The following is a 22,207-nucleotide window of genomic DNA, read 5'->3' as shown; positions in this document are numbered from 1 at the left end:
TATGTATACATATATACACATATACATATATGTATATATACATATGTATACATATATACACATATACATATATGTATATATGTACACACACACACACACGCACACACATATATATATATATGTGTATATATGTATATATGTGTGTGTGTGTATATATATATATATGTATATTGTTATTTATTTCATTATGTGGAAAAAGGTTAAAGTACTATTTTATTTGGAAGATTTTGGAAATAAAATATATTTATTGTTTAGTAAGTTTTAAATAATATATTATTATGTGAGAAATTAGACGATAATAGGTTATCAGGAGATTTTAGAAATGAAATAATTTAGTGTATTTGGGTAACTGGAAAATAGGAATATTATATCATTGGGTATTTTGGAAACTTAAATAATATACTATTGGAAATATTGGGAATTAAATAATGCATCGTTAGGAAAATTTGGCAAGTAAATGAAATTTTCATTTAGTAGAATAAATTGTTAATTTATATTTTTCTCTGAATTGGGGAATAGGCAAGATTGTACTAGTGCAATTGTGGTATTGAATTTACCTTGTAATGGTGTTTTGTTTTCTATTATTGTATTTTGAGAACTTAGATCATTTAGAAAACTTGATCAACATTTAGTGTTTAAATCAATATGGGAAAAGATTTCCTCTACCGGTTAATGCCTATGCAAGTTTAATTTCTATACTCGCTTTTGCTTAAGTTACGACAAGACTTGATATGTTTGTTTGGACCCTGTCATTTGGTTGATTTGGGGTACCTATATATATCAACGGTCTCTAGTTCGGCTGTTGCCTTGTGATGATGTTATAATTGGTCTTGTCCTTTAATGTGGGAGTAGTGTGTTGATTTGTGGTTGACCATAGTTGGTCAGGTCTCTAGTTAGAGTATTGTCAGGCAGTGGACCTTTGAATTTGCTTTTAATATGTTCAGTTGGATCCGTTTCTATGTAGGGATCGTCTATGTATTTATTGACCGATGTGGTTGTTTGTATATTGGATAGGTTCGCCTTGATGGTAGGATTGTAAACGACGTGAACCTTATGTAATCTTAACTTACTTATATGATCAGAAGGGGTCTTGCAGTTGAGCAGACCCAGAGATGTAGCCCACTAGGGGTGAACTCCGATATCAATTTGGTGTTATGTGATGCTTTTGTCCTTATGTTTCATGTTTAATGTTAGCATGTATGGATGACATTTTGATAGAATGTATAAGTGGATTAGATGAGATTTATCGTAATGCATGTATGCAGTCATCTCTTAAATGCAGTAAATTGGATCATTAAAGAATGCATTTTATTATCATTAATGAAAATAAGTATACTTGAAAAGATCTCACCAGTTATGATGAAATTATAGTGCGTTTTGGAACAAGATGTATGTCATTTGTTTAATGTAAAATTGAATGTAATGAATGGATAACAATTAATTGGGTGAACTCATCATGTTACCTAAATTGTAATTCTAATGGATGAACTTCATTTTGTGATTCACATTTTAACCTTAATAAATGAACTTCATCTTATTAGCTATATTTTAACTGTAATGGATGAACTCATATGGTTATTTACATCTTAACCTTAATAAATGAAGTTCATCTTATTAGCTATATTTTAATTGTAATGGATGAATTCATATGGTTATTTACATCTTAACCTTAATAAATTAACTTCATCTCATTAGCTATATTTTAACTATAATGGATGAACTCATTAGGTTATTTACATTTTAACCTTAATAAATGAACCTCATCATATTAGCTATATTTTAACTAAATTGGATGAACTCATCTAGATACCTATATTTTAACCTTAATGGATGAATTCATATGTTATCTATGTTTTAACTTCTATGGGTAAATTTCCTCATGTTAGACTCATCTCCAACCATAACGGATGAGCACGTTCTATTATCTACAAATTTAAATTATCGAACAAATTATATCTATGTTTTAACTAATAACATGTAATTAAGTTAACCTGCTTAATTGGATCAAATGACGTGAGTTGAGTTAGATGTTAAGTTACGTAATCACATTGGGAAACTCCTTAGGTGTTGATTAGTCTTCTGTTGTATTGTCTAAGCTTTTGATAACTCAATGTATCATCATGTTGTGTTTAAAACTCTAAAAAAAATAAAAAAAATTGCAATCCATTTGTGTGTTCTAGCTAAATCCCTTCGGGGTTTCCTGGCGGGGCATTACACGCGACATCCACACAGTGGACGCGGGGTCCCTGCGGCCACCATGGGGTTGCAGGACTCAGCGGGGTCGCAGGGTTTTGTGGCCACTAGTGTGGTCGCAGACCTCCAAGGCTGGGAGCCCCAAGAGGGGAGGGGGGCACAGGTTGAGCCTTGGCTCCTCCGGCCTCCAAACCCTAAAATGCCCAAAAAGATTTTGATTTAAATTTATATATATATATATATATATTTATATATACATTTTAAAAAACCAAAAAAAAACCCTTGTTTTATTTTATTCACAGTCTCAAATAGAGACTCAAACCAATTTTTCCAAAATGTCCATGGCTTTCTAAATAGTAAAATTTTGTTGAATAACCTTCCAAATAAGCAATTTTTTTTCCAACCAAAGCCATATTTGGGCAAAGAATCATTTCTCACAAATCTATTCCACCAATCTGTCAAACTTCAAACTAATTTCTAATATGAAACTTAATTTAAGAACCTTCAATGGGGATTTAACAAAGTTTATTGAGAACAACCAAAATTTTAATCTGGAGATTTGGTAAGCAAGCTAGGAGGGTTTGAATTGGAGGTTTAATTACCACTCTTCCATTTTCCCCAAAACATATGGGATTTCCAACATTCACAACCAGATTTCCTCAAAAACCAAAACAATTTCTAGTAATCAAAGATCCCCAAGAAGTAAACAAGAATCCTACCTTATTCAGCATTCCTGGAAAATGATTGATGAAGAGTTCAACCTACAAGCTCAAGGAATCCTTCTTCCCCCAAATGCTCAAAATTTCCTACTTGCAAAAATATTTTTCCAAAATAGCTCTCCAAAATAATCCTCCAAAAATATTTTTCAAACCTAGGTTAAATGGAAGAAAGTTTGACCAAAATTCTCATTTTTGGATTTAAAATATTTTCTTTTAAATAAAATAAAAAATCATTATTTTCAACAAATCAAATATACTAAACTTGCTTTTCTTTTAAAAAATTGATTTTATCAATTAATTGAAATTAACATTTCTATTTCCAAAATGCCAAAGAGGGTAAATTATTTCTATTTCGAATAAAATTTAATCTTTCCTTTCAAAATGCATAAACTGAAAAGATTTATCATTTAAAATTAACGATTTAATTGAACTTGCTACCAACTTAAATTGAGCAATTCTAATTAACGAATAATCGCATAAAGGGGTCCTATTTAATTTAGTCCCTTAATTACTAATGCACAAAAACACATTTAATCAAATTAAATACTCAATTTTACCACACACAAAGCACACAACCCAAGAAAGCCAAACAAATAGATGACCCGCAAACCCAAACAGAGGGAAACTGACGGACAAATGATGATGCTCACTTGAGTATGACTAGGGTAAAACGAGGGTCTTATGACCACTTAATCCAATCTCTAAGGACCAATGAGGAACACGCAAACTTGCGAATCCAGGTGGAGACGAACCTCGTACCTATGTGATACTGTACTTGCAATCTCCTGCAACCATGAGTCACACAAGCACGCACACACACACACACACATTTAATGAAAGTGTTATCCCAAGATTAATAACATGAATCAGGAGAGCAAATAAACTTACGTAAGAATTGATGCGAAAACCACATTAACATGTATGCACAATAATCATAATATTTGACTATAACATTACAACATGGTAAACTAACCAAGGTCAAACCGAGATTAGAATTTGATTAGGGCAGGGGTACTACAATCTGTCTAAGGATGATATGTTGAACTAAAATTCAGTCTGGTTCCCAAAGCTGCATTCAATGTTGTATAAAATCTAGACGTCATCCTGGTATCCCTATCTAATATGATGGTTTCTAGTACACCATGGAATCAGAATATCTCTTGCACAAATTTCTTTGCAATAATAAATGATTCATCCTTGAGATTCCCAGGTATGAAATGTGCAATTTTTGTCAATTTATCAACAACTACTAAGATGGTATCATGCTTGTTCTTGCTCATAGGTAACCCTTGGATAAAATCCATACCGATTACTTGCCACTTATACTCAAGTATGGCATGTTGAAATAAAAGTCCTACTGGATGAGCTTGCTCAGCTCTCACTCACTAACATTCCAAACATTGAGCTACATACTCAATCACCTCTTTTCTAAGTTTAGGCCAGAAATACAAAGTTCTCATTTAGCTACCATCTTCGTCACTCCAGGATGTCCTGAATAAGGTGTATTGTGCACCTCATGCAATATTATCTTCCTTAAGTCTCCACTTTCAGGAATTTACATCCTCCTTTGGTATCTCAAATTACCATCAAAAACCAACTCATATCCATCAAACCAATGATCTGAAAAAGCTAACTCCAAGGCCTACTTAACCCTTAGGTAATGTTTCTCTTCCAAGGGATTCCACAACAATTGCTATCTCAAGTTTAAATTAACCATGGTAGATAAATATTTTCTTGGTCTAAGAGAATCCGTCATTCGACTTTCTTCTAATTCCAAATATTCCAAACACTCCAACCAACTAACTCTTCTTCAGTCCTTTGACATTAACAACCCATAAAGATTTTGAAACTAGTAGGCACACCTTTAACCAACAATTAACAAGGCAATCATAATAATAGAGAATCTTAACGTAATAGCATGTGTTGAGCATCTGCTAACGCATCCTATACTCAACTATCTCAAAGTGTGTCTTTTCGTCAAAGACCACATGTACTTGGATGTCCAAGATCCATCACCAACTTTTAATTAACAAAAGACATTCTACAATATCACATGATCTTGATGGTAAAACCAAGGAAAGTAAGAACACATAAAATTATGAACTAAAACCAATTTGTCTATCTTCAATACACACACACACACACACACACACACACACACACACACACATATATATATATATATATATATATATATTTGCGAGGCCTACACACTTGTTTCACATATTGAAGTCATTCAAACTAGAAGTTATACATATACATGGTATTTTTGTCCTATCTAACACAGACAACTATGCTTGGCACACTCTCTGAATTCTACTCCCTTGTACATTCTATTAGGGGTTCGCTATGAAAATTATAGGGAATGAATGCAATATGCAAATCGAAAAATAGAAAAAAAAATTAAACATTAGGTTAGCCACCATAAGGATTAAGAGAAAAAAAACATGATCAATTTCTACAGTAAATTATAAAATGCGCATAATGAAACAATAAGTAAAGTGTGACCAAGAGCCACAAAATAGAGATAGAAAATTGGTGACTCATATGCTTACAAAAGAAAAAATATGATTGACTTAAGAAGTCAATCCAATCCCAAAATCAAAAATAAAAGAATTCATCAATAAACCAAATAAAGCATCAAACTGGATACATATCACATGAACAGTACAACTAAGAATAGTCACTTGTGAGGGAGTGCTACAACACCTTGGGGTATCCTTTCCAAATTATTCTAGAGAGAGTATCAAACATGGTACCAACAGTTTCATAATTGTATCAACAAGGACCACAAAACTTGAGCACATAATAGAAGAAGAAGTCCTTATGAAGGTTTCATCCATAATATCCATAATTTCTATCCATATAATACCCCCATTTAATACCTACCTTGTACACTACAAGCATAAAGTATAATAGAATAGTATCTATATCTTTCACAAAGAACAAGTTAGAATAATACTAGTATAGGAACATAGTTTAATAAAATAACCATCCAATGCGTCTAGGTTATGATGATAGTTATCATTGTTATATCAATAAGGTCTCAACTATCGCTATACTTTAAGAGACATGCTTAAAAGTGCTCATCTCCACTTAGGAGACTATTATCCAAGATACGTGTCCATTTAAATGTGCTAAGTCTAAGAGATACTCTTCCTCCGCCTATTCTGGCACCATATTGATTCAGCAAAATAACGACTTTATTTATCGATTGTTTATAAATGATATCACATAAATATATATCTCTACTCGTGGAGTCAATGGGGTATATCCTTTCGACTCATTTGAACTAATTACAATCGACTCAGAAGGAAGATGCTCATATAGACTTTCTTAGTTTTCTTTCATATCCTTGATAGGGATAGTCAGACTAGTCTTGTTTCCAAGAAATTTGGTAGGTGAGATTCTCTTTCCCTTCTCAATATGATTAGTTATTTCTTTCCTCTTTGGTTTTGGAGTTGGTTCCTTTTTCTCCTCATCTAGAATGTCATGAACTTGTTCCTTCACAGGAGGGAAAATTTCCTCTCCACTTAACCATCCTCCTCCTTCAAAGTGGTTACCATCAACAAATCTTGAAAAAGTGATGGAATCCTTCTTGACTTGCAGGTATTGTGCGTTTCCTGCAAAGGTTTTGCGAGCCGTTTGCTTTGTTCGCACCATTTCTGTGAATATCAACAAAAAGTTGTTATGCTCAAGATTTAATTTTGTGAAGTGGCTCATAGGTCCTAGTGTTATAAACCTTGCGCTCTGATACCAAAATGTAAAGACGTAAACATTCTAACTTCAAAAATAAAATGAAAACTCTTTATTTTTAAACAAATTAATTTATTTCTTTCATTACTATCCTTAATTCAATATTGTCTGTAGTACCCCTTCCCTAATTAGATTCTAATCTCGGTTTGACCTTGGTTAGTTTACCATGTTGTAATGTTATAGCCAGATATTATGATTATTGTGCGTACCTGTTAATGTGGTTTTCGCATCAATTCTTGTGTAAGTTTATTTGCTCTCCTGATTCGTGTTATTAATCATGGGATAACACTTTCATTATATATATATATATATGCTTGTGTGACTCATGGTTGCAGGTACAATATTGCATAGGTACGAGGTTCGTCTCCACCTGAATTCGTAGGTTTGAGTGTTCCTCATTGGTCCTTAGATATTGGATTAGGTGGTCGTAAGACCGTCGTTTTACCCTTGTCGTGCTCAAGTGAGCGTCATCAATCGTCTGTCAGTCTCCCTTTGTATGGGTATGTGGGATGTGTATCTGGTTGGCTTTCTTGGGTTGCGTGTTTTACGTGTGGTAAAATTGAGTATTTAATCCTAAGTATTTAATTTGATTAAATGTGTGTTTACGCATTAGTAATTAAGGGACTAAATTAAATAAGACCCCTTTGTGCGATTAATCATTAATTAGAATTGTTCTATTCCTGTTTATAGCAAGTTCGATTAAATGGTTATTTTAAAAATGATGAATTTATTCAGTTTATGCATTTTGAAAGGAAAGACTAAATTTTATTCGAAATCGAAATAATTTCCCTCTTTGAAATAGAAAGGTTAATTTCAATTAATTGAGAAAATCAATTTTTAAAGGAAAAGCAAGTTAGCATATTGAAATAGTTTAAAGAGAATGATTTTTCATTTTATTTAAAAGATCATTTTATTTAAAAGAAAGTATTTTAAATCCAAAAAAAAGGGAATTTTGCTCAAACTTTTCCCATTTAACCTAGGTTTGGAAAATATTTTTGGATGATTATTTTTGGAGAGATATTGGGCTCTTCAGCAAATCACTTCCAGGATTGCATATGGAGGTAGGATTTTTTATTGGTTTTGAAAGAAATGTGTTTATTGTTGAAAAATCTTTCAGATTGGTGAATATAGAAGAATAGCAATGAGATTTTGAATTTATCCTCCTTGAATTCATTCCCTTGTTTTCAAATCAGTTTCTGGTTTGCTCAGATTGATTTCTAGATTGAATTTGGGTTTGGGTTTTAAATCTATGCATATTAGTTTGTGTTTTGCAAATTAGTTGGATGAATGTGTGAGAAATGATTCTTTTTGCCCAAATATGATATTTGGTTGAGGAAATTTGCCTATTTTAGTCTGGTTATCCAACAAATTGTAATATTTGATAACCATGGACATTCTGGAAATTTGTTAGAGTCTATGTTTGAGACTGTGAATAAAATAAAATTGGGGTTGTTCCTTTTTAATAGTTTGTTTTAAAAAAAAATGTATTTAAAAAGTAAATTTTTGGGTGGATTGGGTTTTGGAGGGCGGAGGAGCCGAGGCTCAACCCGTGCCCCCTCCCATGCCTTGCAACCTTGGAGGTCTGTGACCACAGTGTGGTCGCAGAGTCCCGCATCCACAATGTGGATGTCGCGGGTCTGCGTCCACACTGATGACCGCAGCCTCCGCGGCTAGGGCACAACCTCTACTCCCGTGGATGGGAGGTGGGACCCGTGGATTTGCCTTTTTATTTAAAAAAAATGCATCGCAATTTATAATTTGGGTTATTTAAAAAGTTTTTAATATATATATTTTTTTGATCGGTAATAGTTTTCGTATTATAATAATGTAGAATTTAAAAACATACATAGATACCATCTCCCCTTAACCATTTACATGTTGTAAACAACAATCCCATACTATCCACAACCATAGAACCTATTCTAAAACCATACAACCCATGCAAGCCAAAAAATGAACCAGTCTAGTGCTTCTCCCGCCAGCCAAATATTACAGAAATATAGTTTTAAAAGCTACTATTAATAATGATTTAGTAAAGCATATAAAAAACAATGACCAAATGGCCACTCACTCGCTCTCACTCTGGTTCTCCTTCTCCCCATCCACCTTTTCAGTTGGAGCTTTACCCCTTGCCGCTTCACGCTTCATCTTTGGGATGCAATCCAGACATCTGAAGTTGGGTTCACCTTCCAAGCTCGCCAGTAGCTGAACAACCTGACCTTCCTCAAACCTATCTCTCAACTCCCTACCGACCTCCATCCGTGCAACCACCTTTAAAGCCTTCAAGACTTCATCTGCCCTAATTAGTTTTACACATATCTTCATAGCTTCCCATCCAATGCGAGCACGTTCACGACATTGGTCCTTTATGTCATCCTTCGGCCCATGGACAAAAGGCATCAGCTCCTCCTGGTCATCTCCCTCCTTGATTTGAATGCCTACTCGGGGCACAACCCACTCCAGAAGCGATTCGAGGTTGATCAAGTACTCCCCATCAATCAATTTGTTCAATGCGAGTCTGATTTTCTCTACCTTTGGCTAAAACTTGCATGCCCATGCCAGAATCAAGGAGTACACCCCCATATTCGTTTGGTAGCGATAATGGATATACACCACCTCTTCTGCAAGCATGAGGTGAGCCGCACTCCATAGCTTCTCCGCCTTGTAACAGAAGAGTCCCTGCATCCTCTTCTCTATCACTTTGCCCAGGAATGGCACCAACTTCTTATCTGTGCGCAGGGTAAAATTTGCTTCCATGATCACCTACAGAATGAAATCACTCCAGTTTCTACAATAACGATGTCATAAGAGCCACAAAGTACTACATCAATTAAAAAAACACACAACCCCTAGCTCACAAACCAAAAGGAAATAAATTCCTCCGTCGTCATTTGAGATAAGTAATAAATGCAGGAGTGATGGCATAAAAGCCATGAGATTGCACGTAAGATTTGCTGCCATACGCCACCCTCTCTTAAGCGTGCAACCTGCCATGTATAACTACCACTTTCAAAGAGCAAGCGCCATATTGCATGGTTTACTTGCCAAAAAATTTCCTTGTTTACATATTGTAGGCTGCGAATTCCTAAGACTGCATTTAAGACCACTTCCACAGTCTTCCATCTCCTTTCCACCACTTGGCCATATAACTATCCATTTCACAACCAATATTAGAGAGAAAATTTGCCACTGCATTTTCTCTTCTCTTGGCATGGGAGACAGGAAATTCCACAAATGATTTGAGTTTCTCTCGGATAATAGACACCCAGCGGTTTAATTTCCAGCATGGAGTGTTGCCTTTAGCAATTGCGTTAATGACTACCTGAGAGTCTCCTTCCAAATGTAGCCATTGGACTTTCATATTTAAATCCAACTCAGTTGCTAGAAGTGTTGTATGAGCCTCCGCTTCGTTATTCGTACCATCCTGCAAGCGTTGTGCTCCTTTGAAGAGGATAGATCTATTATCATCCCTCGCCACCACCCCAACACCCGAGATTCCCAGATTTCCTCTAGAAGCACCATCGAAATTGACCTTTATCCATTCTTTACTAGGTGGTTCCCATGTGACCTCTCCTATATCTAACAAAGGAGCAACCCCCAAAGACCCATTAACAGGTTAGTTTTTAATATATTTTATTAACAGTTTTAATTAGTATTTTTTTTAATTATTAATTATCAATTGGTATATATTTCATTAATTGTGGATTAATATATATATATATATATTAATTAATATTTAATATTTAATTTTATTATTAATTATTAATTAGTATATATTTTATTAATTATGGATTAATATATATATTAATTAATATTTAATTTGTATTTTTATATATGTATGCAAGGAAGTATCAGTTTATTTGGGAAATGATCATCGATTTTAATTTCCTTTTTAAATGTATATTTCCATTTTTGGAAAGTATGTTATTGTGTCGCAAGAGATGAGATTAGATTATTGTTTTCAAACAAGTATGAGAATGATGTTTTATTTTGGAAAATGAATATCATATTTTTAGTTGATTAATGTTATTTAATTATATTCATGTGATTTTGGGTTGAAAACTCATGAGGAAGTATTTAAATTATTGTATGATGCAAAATAAACTTTAGTGAGTTAGAAAACCATGAGCGACATGTATCTAGACAAGGTAGACAATTCGCAATCAAATTAGAACAATTAGAAAACTGGATCGATTGTAATGTTTAAACAATATGGAAGAAGATTGTCTTTTCTGATCTATGCCTATGCATGTTTAATTTTTCTGTATTCCTATTTGCTTAAGAAATGGCAAGTCCTTGATTGTGATTATTGGATATTGTCGTATGTTGATTTGGGTATCTGCTTATGTCCTTGATCTCGAGCTTTGACTATTTTCATGTGATGGTGTTGTATCCGGTCATGTCCTTTATGCGAGTGTTGATATGTTGGTATGTGGTTGACCATAGCTGGTCATGTCTCTAGTCAGGGTACTGTCAGTCAGTGCACCTCATATGAAGAACTTGTTTGACCATGTGGGTATTCCTACCATATTGAAATTTGTATGCTTGTCCTGGTGTATACCTGGGTTTTAGGAGTTCGTTGGATTATGGCCTACTGTCATTTAGGATAGTGGCTTAAATCTCAAATAATCAAAACACAATAAATCAATAATAAATAAATGAGCATTAAATCCCAAATAATTAAATACTCAAATAAAACTATATTAAGCCAACAATTAATTAAACATTAATGACTATATAATCTCACATCAATTAATTAAATCAATTAATAAACACTTGCATACTCACAAAACCATAGCTCACTGACTAACATGGCGAATCATGCCAAGACACTGACAACTCAAGGTAGACATCTTAGACCTAGAGTATGTGAAGGGAACTTGTGTCAACTCTGGACCACATGCCATTGAGATTTAAAGACACGCTCATACCTGTGGAGCCAGGTGGAGTCGGTGTCGGGTACCTGCAAATCTTGCAACCACAAAGCAACGATCCAACATATGCATATATATCATAACAGGCAAGTGATAGGGAATCACAACAACACATCCTACTCGCAATGAGTGATGTGACATTGTCCCTCTCACAAAGATAGTCATACAATAATCAAACACATTGCATAATCGACTCATCATATGTAATCGTGAAATACGATTAGTGTAATTATAATATCATAAAATCCATGATCAATATAAACTATCAATAATCCATCAACATAGTATTGCATATAGAATCCATCAAGCATATATGATCCATCAAACACATATATCCATCAACATAGTATTGCATATAGAATCCATCAAGCATATATGATCCATCAAACACATATATCCATCAAATCACATGATCAATAATGATAGTGTCATTATCCATATAAATCATCAAAATAACATATGTCCAAATAATGTGTAGCATCATAATGAGTAATTGAAACTCATGTATAATTATAATCCAGAACATCATAAAGAGTCTAGATAAGTCTATCATGCATGAAATAAAGTCAAGTCAAGTCAAGTCAAGGAGGGACACTACATGTAGCGTGCAAGGCTATATGCTTTGTAATTTGTGTTGAGTGTTGAGACGACCTTGAAATATAGGTTGATGATTTGTATAAATATATGTAATAATCATATGTGAGGTGTATCTGTGTAGTATGTGCGAGTGTGTGATCAGATAAATGTGCGAATACGTGTTTTTATATTTGGTAGTGTGTGAAGAGTGTGGCAGAGCATATCAAACAACATGCTTAAACCGGAACTGTAATCAGACATGAGGAGATGCTATTTCATTAGTTCATAATCCCCCAAATGCAATCTGAATATTTTTGTAAGACAGTGAGTCTTCCTTAGGGTTGTAGCCCTTCTTGTTATGTGATTTGAGCAATGAGCTCTAGGCAGTGTGCCTGAATGCATGTGCATTCCCCATTGTAATATTTTATTCACTCGTAACAGGGTATTATCTCATTGTGGGTAGGTTCCCACTGTGGTTTTTCCCTTAACTGGGTTTTCCATGTCAAAATTCTTGGTGCTATGTGTGTTATTGATGTGGTGTTGATTTGTGCTTTCATTGTTAATCGTCAAATCTGAATTTAAGTTTAAGTTGTGTAAAGTTTGTGAGAAAGAATGATTCAGCCCCCCTCTCAGTTTGCTGCATTGTTGCCAACATCACCATATGTATCACATTCTCCACATGTCCATAATCCAACATGAAGGTAGTCTTTAAAATCTTTGAATTGATCTCACCTAAATTTAGATATTCTAATTTGGGGAAGGAACAACTATAACGTACTAAATTGCACATCATGCAATTACATGTCACATATCACCTTCACTTTAGTTGAATTAGAGACTATGTTTGTAGTACCCCTCCTCGATCAACCTCTTTTTGTATGTTTTGATTTACTTCAGTGACTGTTCAGTGGAACATTATTGTATATTGATTCAGATTATATGCGATGTTATTTCATGCTTTATCTAGACGTATGGTGTATGCTTTTATGCAATATTTCAGTGCTTATGTTTAATGTTATTTTATGGATCATTATCCTGGACTGACACTTTTACCTTATATTGCGATGCGTTATTTATATGTTGCGTGTTTGCAAGTGTATTGGGATGCGAGGGGATGATTTTCCTTCATTCACTCTGGTGAGATAGGGAACGTCACGATTCTCCTTCATCGATGTGCGTGTTGTGTCTGTATATATATGCATATTTGTCTATATGCACGTATGGATTCTTTTTGTGTAGGACATTGCAGGTACTAGTACCAGGTAGGTACGAGGTATCGACTCCACCTGGTTTCACAGGTTTGAGCATGCCTTATATATCCAATGGGAGTGGAGGAGATAGTTGTTGTACCTTAACTTGACCCGCAATTACACTCGTGTGAGTGTTGTCAGTCGGTTGTCTTTCCCGTCTGGCTGGTATGCGAGTCATAGTGCTTTGGTTTGGTCATTTGTGAGTCGTCATTTGATCATCCTTTGTCTGGCGTGCTTCCGTTTATTTAAATGGTCATTTAATTAAATGGATGATGCTATCTCATGTTGGCGTAATTAGTTAATTATTATGCTTTGCAATTTTTGATTTATTAATCAATGATTTGCTAGATTAAATGGTTAAATGGCTTATTTCATTGTGTAAAGTTGCATTAATATATTTTGTGGAAGGAAATAAATAATTGCCTAGCCATTTAAATGATACATGCTTATGTTGAAAGAAAGTATTTTGGAAAATAGAAAATAAAATAAAAAGCTTTTCTTTTTACCTTTCCATTTTAACTTTTTCATTTTTTATTTATTTTTATAGGTAATAGGCCGTAGCCGCAATATTTTGAATTATTATTATTATTATTATGTTTGATTAGATTGACCCAAGACCTTCCCCATCCTATGGAAGGCCAAGAGTCACAACTTAGAATTCCATTTTAGATGTCCCTAGTGGGAATTGAACTTGGGTCTCCACAGTGAGAACCCAATGTTTTAACTAGTTAAGCTCAACCCCTTGGACTTAACTTTTTCATTTTTATTGTTGGAAAAGAATTATTTTTGGAAAAAGAGAAGTTCAGATTGCTTTTTACTATTTAAAATATTTAAATTTGATTGGATGGAATAACTTTCAACCTAGAACGTTTAGGTTAAAACTTATTTTTTAAGCTATTCCTAAAAATTCATGGGAAGGAGAAGAGGGGAATTTTTGGAGAGAAATTCTGGAAAACTTCCTAGAGGAGCTGGAAATTCGACCTGGCTTGCAAGACTGGAAATTCATCATCTCTTTGCTTGCTATTGCTTCAAGGTTGGAGGATTTCTTCTTGTGTTGAAATTTAATTTTTGAATATTCCAATTTCTTCCCGTGTGTTTAAAAATACAAATCTGCCTATAGATTCTTGTGGAATGTATGGATTGGAAGACAAAATGTCTGATATTGTTGATTTTGTGAAGCTCTTATTGTATGTTTGCATAAAAGAAAGAAATGGTTCATTTCTCTATTTGTTGTTTGTTATTTGTTCATGGAAATCAACTTTTGGAAATACCTCTTCTATTTGGAAAGAATGAACTAGATTTAGCTTGTTGTGTGCTTTCTAGTATCTTGTTGCCCAAGATTTGGGGTTCTTGTGGGGTTTTATTTCACCATTTGCCTTATTGGTAAATATCCATTTGAAATTTGGATTTGGCATTGTGTATGTGTGTGCCCGTGAAATAACCTAGAAATGAATTGTTTCTTGTGTTAAACAATTTTGTGACTTATGGTTTTTTAAATGCTTAAGGAGTAATATTTTTTATTTAATTTGGACTTTACCTTACCCTGTGGCGGGCTAGTCCCACCACACGGGTTGGTAGTGTCTACTGCCTGCAGGTAGCAGTACTACCGATCGACAGTACTGCTACGCTACTGATCGACAGTATTGCTATGCGGTAACAGTACTACCGGTTGGTAGGACTGTTACCATTCGATAGCAGTACTACCAGTCGGTAGGACTACTATCGGTTGGTAGCAGTGCTACCAGACGGTAGGACTACTACCGGTTGGCAGCAGCGCTACCAGTTGGTAGGCCTGCTATCGGTCGGCAGCAGTACTACCGATAGGTAGTACCTGTAGCCTCGACAACGACACTGCTGCGGGTGGGTCTTGACCCTCGCATAACCTTGTACCCTAAGCGGTGCAAATTCCTATGAGAAATAAAGTTAATTTTTATAAAATGAAATATATTTTGTGAAGTGGTTTTAGTGTTAAATGAAAAAGGTGATTTTTCATGTGATTTTTATTATGTAGTTTAATAAATTTATCTATGGAAATCAAGGCATGAATTAGGGATTCGAATTGGTAAAATTGGATGTATTCTAGAAATAAATTAAATGCCTGTGAGAATTCATGTTTTTATTCGGTTGAGTATTTGATGTGAATTTTATCCTTGATGGAATAATGATTTGGAAATTGAATAGATGTGAATGGTAGAAGAGTGTTTTATTTAATTTTCAATCAATGATGTTGCAAGTGCGTATAATGCTGATTTTCTCAAAGATTGTTTGAGCGCGGACTTAGTGAATTAGCTGTCCTTGCAAGTGTATATTGTGTTATTTCTGGTCTATGGTTCAGTCGTCTCGTGGTGGCGTATTTGGTACCTTTGAGCAAGTGATATATGTTGGCTTCGTTGTTCTAACCATGTAGTGTCTTTGCCTTATGGTTAGCCAAAAGTCAGTATGACCTTGTTTGACCAGTTGTTTCTGAAAGTGGTGTAATGGTTGTCTGCTTCGCCATAGGGTCCTTGGGGAGTGACCTTGTCTGTTTAGTGTCCTTTGAGAGAGTGGCTTTCGAGCAAGGGTTGCGCCCAAAGTGGTAGGCATTACGACCCAACAAAAGTCAGATAATAAGTGACAATATAATTAATTGATTAGGTGGGTATTTAATAACATTAATAAGATATTGTACCTCGCGCATAGGTGAGTGCTTGTATTGAGGCTCATAATGTAAGTGAGAAGGCCTGGAATGGCAAACCGACCACCTTGTCTTCACGAAAGGCTGGAAGGGTCCGCATGAGACTTAGTTGGAGCCGAAGGTTTAGGAGAGGTTACCAGGATAGAGAGCCGAGACCTATGAGGGCCTACCGAGGTAACCATCAAGCTATGCGATGACACTCTCTCTAGAGGTTCACTTGTGTGCGTGATGTCGGTTCACTTGTGTTTTGTGATATCGAGTCACTTGTGTAATTGTGATGTTGAGTCACTTGGATTATTGTGGAGTCTCTTTGTGTTGTCATGGAGTCGTATTGTTTTGTCGACCATGTCATGCTTTTGCTTGCTTGAAGGTCCTCAACTATCTCCTAGCACGGTGGGTGATTCCATTTTGGGAATTACATGGTCGGGTGGTAGTGTCACTTCCCATCGAATGTTCTTGTTCATATCTTCATGCGAGGATCGACTTCGCAGGTGCTTTTGTGGTTTGTGGCTCATGCATAATCTCGTGTTGGAGATTATTATTCTTTGGAGAACTAAGTGGTCATTGTATCATGATCTTTTGTAACCTTGTTATTGGTTAAGTTATATCTTATATGTTTATTCAGAAGCTATGTATTGGAAGAGTAATGTAATCCTATGTATGGGATGTTTTTATTAGTTCCATTATGATATGTGTAAATGCTTATTGAAGTGGAATTATATTGTATCCTTTCAATCTTTCAATGGTGTAATCTGTTATTGCTTATAGCTTCTTGTGATCATTGAATTAATGATAGATTATTGGATTAACCTTAATTATGGAATTTATCTTTTGGTTTTTAATTCTTCATTGGTAACCCTTAAGGAATTTTGGGGTAAGTCTTCCGCTTGTGTTATCGTGCATGTTGTGTAAATGCACTTATTATGTTTATACTTTTAAAAAAAATCGTTTCACCCTTGTTGTGGGTTTTCCTTCGGGATTCCTGGTCGGGCATTACAATGTTCATACCTTCTGCCTCATCTGCTTGCTCAGCCTACTTTGTCACATGTCTTGCTGAATCTCCCAATTATTTGTATTTATTTAAATTTATGGACACTTGTGTGTTGTAGAGATGTTAGTGTGCCATGCATTTGTTCCCCAAATATTTAGACCAAAGGTGGTCATCGAGACATTACACCTTCTAATTCTAGGAGTGTAACAACTCCTTGGATGACCACCAAAGTCGTAGATAGTGTAGGGCTTGCTAATGTGGGCACATGACTCCTCAAGTAACTTGGAAGGGGATAACTCATTTGTTAACACATAGCCCATGCTTCCCATTGGTCATTGATTTCATATTTGGGTTGCACCTTAAACTAACATACTTTAACTAACCAATAATGTGTAAGTACACTTGGGGAATTTAATAATGTTAAATACAAATTCCTAGTTCAATATTTATTAATTTAAACTATTTCAATGAAAACAAAATAATCCCTAAAAATAAATAAAAGAAATGAGGAAGGAGGATTGCAGAACCTCTGACAACCATTCTTTATTTAGATAGCCCTAAATTGATGGGTTGTAGTGTTAACCCTAGTTCCAATTGACACAGAATTAGAGATGTTTTAGTCACTGTTTGGGGGTTTCAACTATGGTACAAATCCCACCAACACTATTATCCTATAATAGGATTTTGGAACTCCAGCATTGATAGTGGTACTCTAGTGTTACATGTGAACATCAAATCTCCCTTATTTATTCAATCAAATCATATTTGTACACAAATCCCCACATAAAAATGATGGCAATAACTTCCCTTGCCCCAAAACATAACATTCCCTAAAAGGACTGTAAAACTCTAACATTCCCTAAAGGATTGTAAACTTCCCTCAAGAAATCAAACCATTGGTAGAAACACAATACCCAATTTTGGCATTAATAGGTTCAAAATATTAATTTAGAAGAGAGAGCAGAGTAGCAAAACAAAGAATGCATAATATTACAATGCATTAGGGTTTGAAGAAGTCCTTTTGACACCTTGTAGTGGAAGCTGCAAGCTTGTTAACCAAAGCTAGAACATTGCTGATGAGATCACAAGTGTTTGAATTCATCCATTTACAAGCACTTTAACCCTTTGTGAAGATCCCATAAGCCATCAAGATAGCTAGAGCTCACTCCTCCACCTCTCCCCACTCTTGTGGAGACAATTCAGAAGGTGATGTTGCTACTTTCAATTTTATCCAACTATTGTTTCTCACTAAACTAATGACAACCTTCCTTGCATCAAAGAGTGACTGGAAAAGCTAGGGCATACCCACCATGCATCTCTCTCCATTAGACTCCCATGACCATTTCCAATACAAAGAATTCATTAAATGTCAATCAAAATTTATTAAATGCATTAAAACGTGTAATTATTTTTTAACTAACGTATTGTCATAATAACAATAACAACAATGAAATAAAAACAAAAAATATTTTCTTCTCATCTCTTTGCTTGCAATGATATGGATCACCATTTCTTGTGACCTATACTACCTTCATAAATGTGTCAAAATTTAGGGAGGATATTTTTTAGTAGGCAATTCTTACATATCTATGAACATTTTACTTGGAAATTCTAACACACCTATAGATTTTTTGCTAGATTTTTTAAATTTGTTTGACGATTGATTGAGTTCGTAAAAATAGAAAATAATAACAATAACTTTAAAAAAAAAATTAATTAAAAATTATAGAAATTTTACACAATTTTTTTGATTCCGTGTAATGAATAACCGAACTATTGTAAATAATTGAATGCAAGCCTTTATTTATGGATAGAAACTAACAAATATATGTTCTCATCAAAACTTTTATTTTTATTTTAAAGATGTATAAATACTATTTATTATTTAGAAACTAAATAATTAACTAGAAATATAAAATACATTTTTTAAAATTAATATATCACCATATTAGAAACTAAATACTTAACTAGAAATATAAAATACATTTTTTAAAATTAATATATCAACATTCATTCATTTATTTAATTTTATTATGTAGACATTAATTCTTTTATATGTAAATTTTTTATCATGGTATATATAGAATTATGAGATGGTGGCTTTTTCAAAAGAAAAATTTGGTACATGTGGAATTTATTAATGGTATCATTTGTTTGGTTTCTTCAAAATTAGTAATTGAGGTTGGGTGAGCAAGGAATGAGTTGGTACTCTTCTCCTAGCTCCAAAATGATATCTCTTAGCATTTTTTAGATAAATGTATTCAAGATATCTATACTAATATAAATGTAGATTTGTATTTGAAAATATAAATAACATTATAATTATTTCAAAATAATTAAATTTTACTTATCTTGAAATTATTACATGAGAGGTGTGGTGGGGAGCATGTTAAAAAAAAATTGTTAATAAAATATATAAAAAGCCTACAAAATAAAGTTTTTAATTAAAAAGTCATACCTTTTGGAATACTAACATTTCAAACCAAAATACATAAAGTTTTTAATCAAAAGTCATACCTTTTCCAATGCTAACATTTCAAACTAGAATAATTAAATAAATAGCAAGTAGAAAAAGAAAGATAATTAAGTAACTTTGAGAAAAATTATTAGCAAGAGCAAATAAAAGTGCCAAAAACTGAAGATAATAAATTAGGGAGAGTATAAATTAAGGAGGGGAGAAAAGACAATATTCAAGAGGAGCACAAGTAAGTCATATTTAATTTTTATTTTAAGATTCTTGTCAAATATTTAGAACAAATACTAAATAAATAAATATATTTAAAATAAAATAAATGACTGCCTATTTTATTTAAGATAAAAACAAGACCACCACAAAAAGGAAAAATTATGAAAAAATGGCAGGTCTATAACTGCCCTTCCTGTATAGCAATACCTACTACTTTTTAATCAATTTAATGTGTACATAAATGAAATAGACCTTTCAAAAAATATCACTGACATATTTAAAATGGACGACGCCGTTATATTCCACTATAAATAAGTATTGGGCTTAATAATTAAAATTTAAATAGCGGTAAACGAAAAAACATCCTATCCACAAAATCCCCAATTTTTTCAGACAGCAGAAACAGATATTTCTGAAAGCTTAGTTTGTTTTTCAGCAGCCATGTCGGAACGTTCGGGTTTGCTAGCAGCTGAAAATCTCGTCAACAATTTCGTGGAATCGTTTGCGGATAGCATTCCCAAAGAGAGCTCGTCGACATTCTTCGAAAGGAGTGAAAAATCATCAGTTTCAGAGTCATTTAATCGGCTCTTTGGACGCCAGAAACCCGTCCATCATCTGCTCGGTGGAGGCAAATGTAAGGAGAAATTTTTTCTGAAGCCCTCTTGTTGATATTTTGAGCAATGGTGTTCATTTACAGGGGAGATTTGTATTGTATTGCAGTTTAGAAACAGTCTTTCAAAATCTAGATTTTGGGATTTCATTGTTTTCCTGTAGATAAAAAAATCAGATAAGAGCTTTGTAGTAATGGTTGCTTTACAATAATGCAAAATAAGGGCTGCCGTACAGTTGTTAGGAATCGCTAAGTGCAATAGGAGCAGGGCCATTTGTGGTCTCAGACAATAAAATTTTAGTTTTCATCGAGCTATTTTTTTTTTAATGTTTGGTTTTGTATACAGCTGCCGATGTCTTATTGTGGAGAAACAAGCGGATTTCTGTGGGCGTTCTTGCTGTTGCCACATTAGTATGGCTGCTTTTAGAATGGCTGGAATACCACTTGCTGACGCTGATTTGCATCGGCCTGGTATTTTGTATGACGATCTTATTTCTCTTGTCGAATGCTTCTTTTTTCCTCAACAGGTTAGACTTATTTTTTTATGTACCACTTCATATTGTAGTATAGGTTAAGATTTATTTTTCAATGTAGTAGTCTATCTTTAATGGGTTTTGTGCATTGAAACAGGAACTTAAGATTTTGTATTTATTTCTTTTCAGGTCTGCTCCAAGCGTTCCGCGAATTTCCATTCCTGAGCAAATCTTTATTGATGCTGCTGTTAATATAAGAAATGAAGTGAATATGTTCTTAAGCTTTCTACAAAATGTTGCAGTAGGGAAAGACGTCAAGAAATTTCTTGTGGTATTTTTCTCTCCTTAATTTCGTGTTCTTTCTCTATAGTCGTATATCATGATGCATCCATTAAAATCTAAGTCATGTGGATTCTTGATTTAATTGTTGAGCTTTGCAGGTTGCAGGAAGCTTGTTTATTACTGGTATAATTGGCAGTTATTGCAACTTTATAACAATAGTGTACATAGGTAAGTGACAGTTATTTCTTCTGGGTTTCCTTGTACATCAGTATGAATATTTTGTTTCATTTGTTGGTTTGGATTGGTAACTGACGCAACTAAGACGTCCTCTTCCAGGGTTGGTCGCTGCACATATATTGCCCGTGTTGTATGAGAAACATGAGGACAAAGTAGATTCATTTATTTCTAATGCTTGGGATCAAACGAAGCGGAATTATGGGCGTGTTGGTTCCCAAGTCCTTGCGAGGATACCAAAGGGAAACAAATCTCATTGAGGAGTGCGCTAGTTTTTATTGTTGGGGACCTTTGCATATTTTGCACTATTGATCTAAAAGGTCGCATGATTGGTGTGTAGCTTCAGTACAGTACATTTTATTTCTGATAAGCTATTGCTTGCCAATCAGTGACCTTGTAAACTCTAGTTAATCTTTCTTCTAGAAACTTTACATCATATGGAACTGGCTTACATAACAAGGAGGCTTTCTTTTTATTTTAATTAGCAAATTTGGTTTTCTGACCTATAAACATGAAATACTACTACTGAATTGTGAACTTATTGACTGTGGTAAATATATCTTTTTTTAACTGGCCAATTCCTCTTAGGGGAGTTCTTAAGTTGAGATGCCAAGACCCTGCACTTAGGTGGTATAACTATTGAGAAGCTTTCAAATAACGCAAGTGGGAAAATAAATTAATACGGAGATACAGTTGTTCAAAGGCACAGATGAAATTTGCATCTCTGCAGAGACAGTGCCATGGAATCTGTATCATTAGAGTCTTTGATAATTTTTTTTTTTCACAACATCATTGTGCATTTAAATTAACATATCATTATCATCATCAT

General features: G+C 34.2%; 1 protein-coding gene across 1 annotated transcript; it reads left to right on the top strand.

Annotated features, from left to right (window-relative positions):
* Nucleotides 1–20,106: 20,106 nt before the first annotated feature.
* On the top strand, nt 20,107–21,859 carry LOC131075962 (reticulon-like protein B8). The gene is made up of 5 exons (XM_058012959.2): nt 20,107–20,413; nt 20,736–20,916; nt 21,052–21,193; nt 21,303–21,372; nt 21,481–21,859. The coding sequence occupies exons 1-5, from the start codon at nt 20,221–20,223 to the stop codon at nt 21,636–21,638; spliced, it is 744 nt and encodes a 247-aa protein (XP_057868942.2). The 5' UTR covers nt 20,107–20,220; the 3' UTR covers nt 21,639–21,859.
* The last annotated feature ends 348 nt before the right edge of the window (nt 21,860–22,207 follow it).

The sequence above is a fragment of the Cryptomeria japonica genome, chromosome 9, assembly GCF_030272615.1.
Source record: "Cryptomeria japonica chromosome 9, Sugi_1.0, whole genome shotgun sequence".
NCBI classification, from domain to species: domain Eukaryota; kingdom Viridiplantae; phylum Streptophyta; class Pinopsida; order Cupressales; family Cupressaceae; genus Cryptomeria; species Cryptomeria japonica.
Note: the sequence above shows the minus strand (reverse complement) of the source record. Positions and strands in the feature narration are given on the sequence as shown.

Excerpts from the sequence above, each read along its gene's own strand:
- LOC131075962 (XM_058012959.2), top strand. The coding sequence starts at position 20,221 with ATGTCGGAACGTTCGGGTTTGCTAGCAGCTGAAAATCTCGTCAACAAT. Across the intron at positions 20,414-20,735 it reads TCTGCTCGGTGGAGGCAAAT|CTGCCGATGTCTTATTGTGG; the intron begins GTAAGGAGAAAT and ends TTTTGTATACAG. Across the intron at positions 21,373-21,480 it reads TATAACAATAGTGTACATAG|GGTTGGTCGCTGCACATATA; the intron begins GTAAGTGACAGT and ends GTCCTCTTCCAG.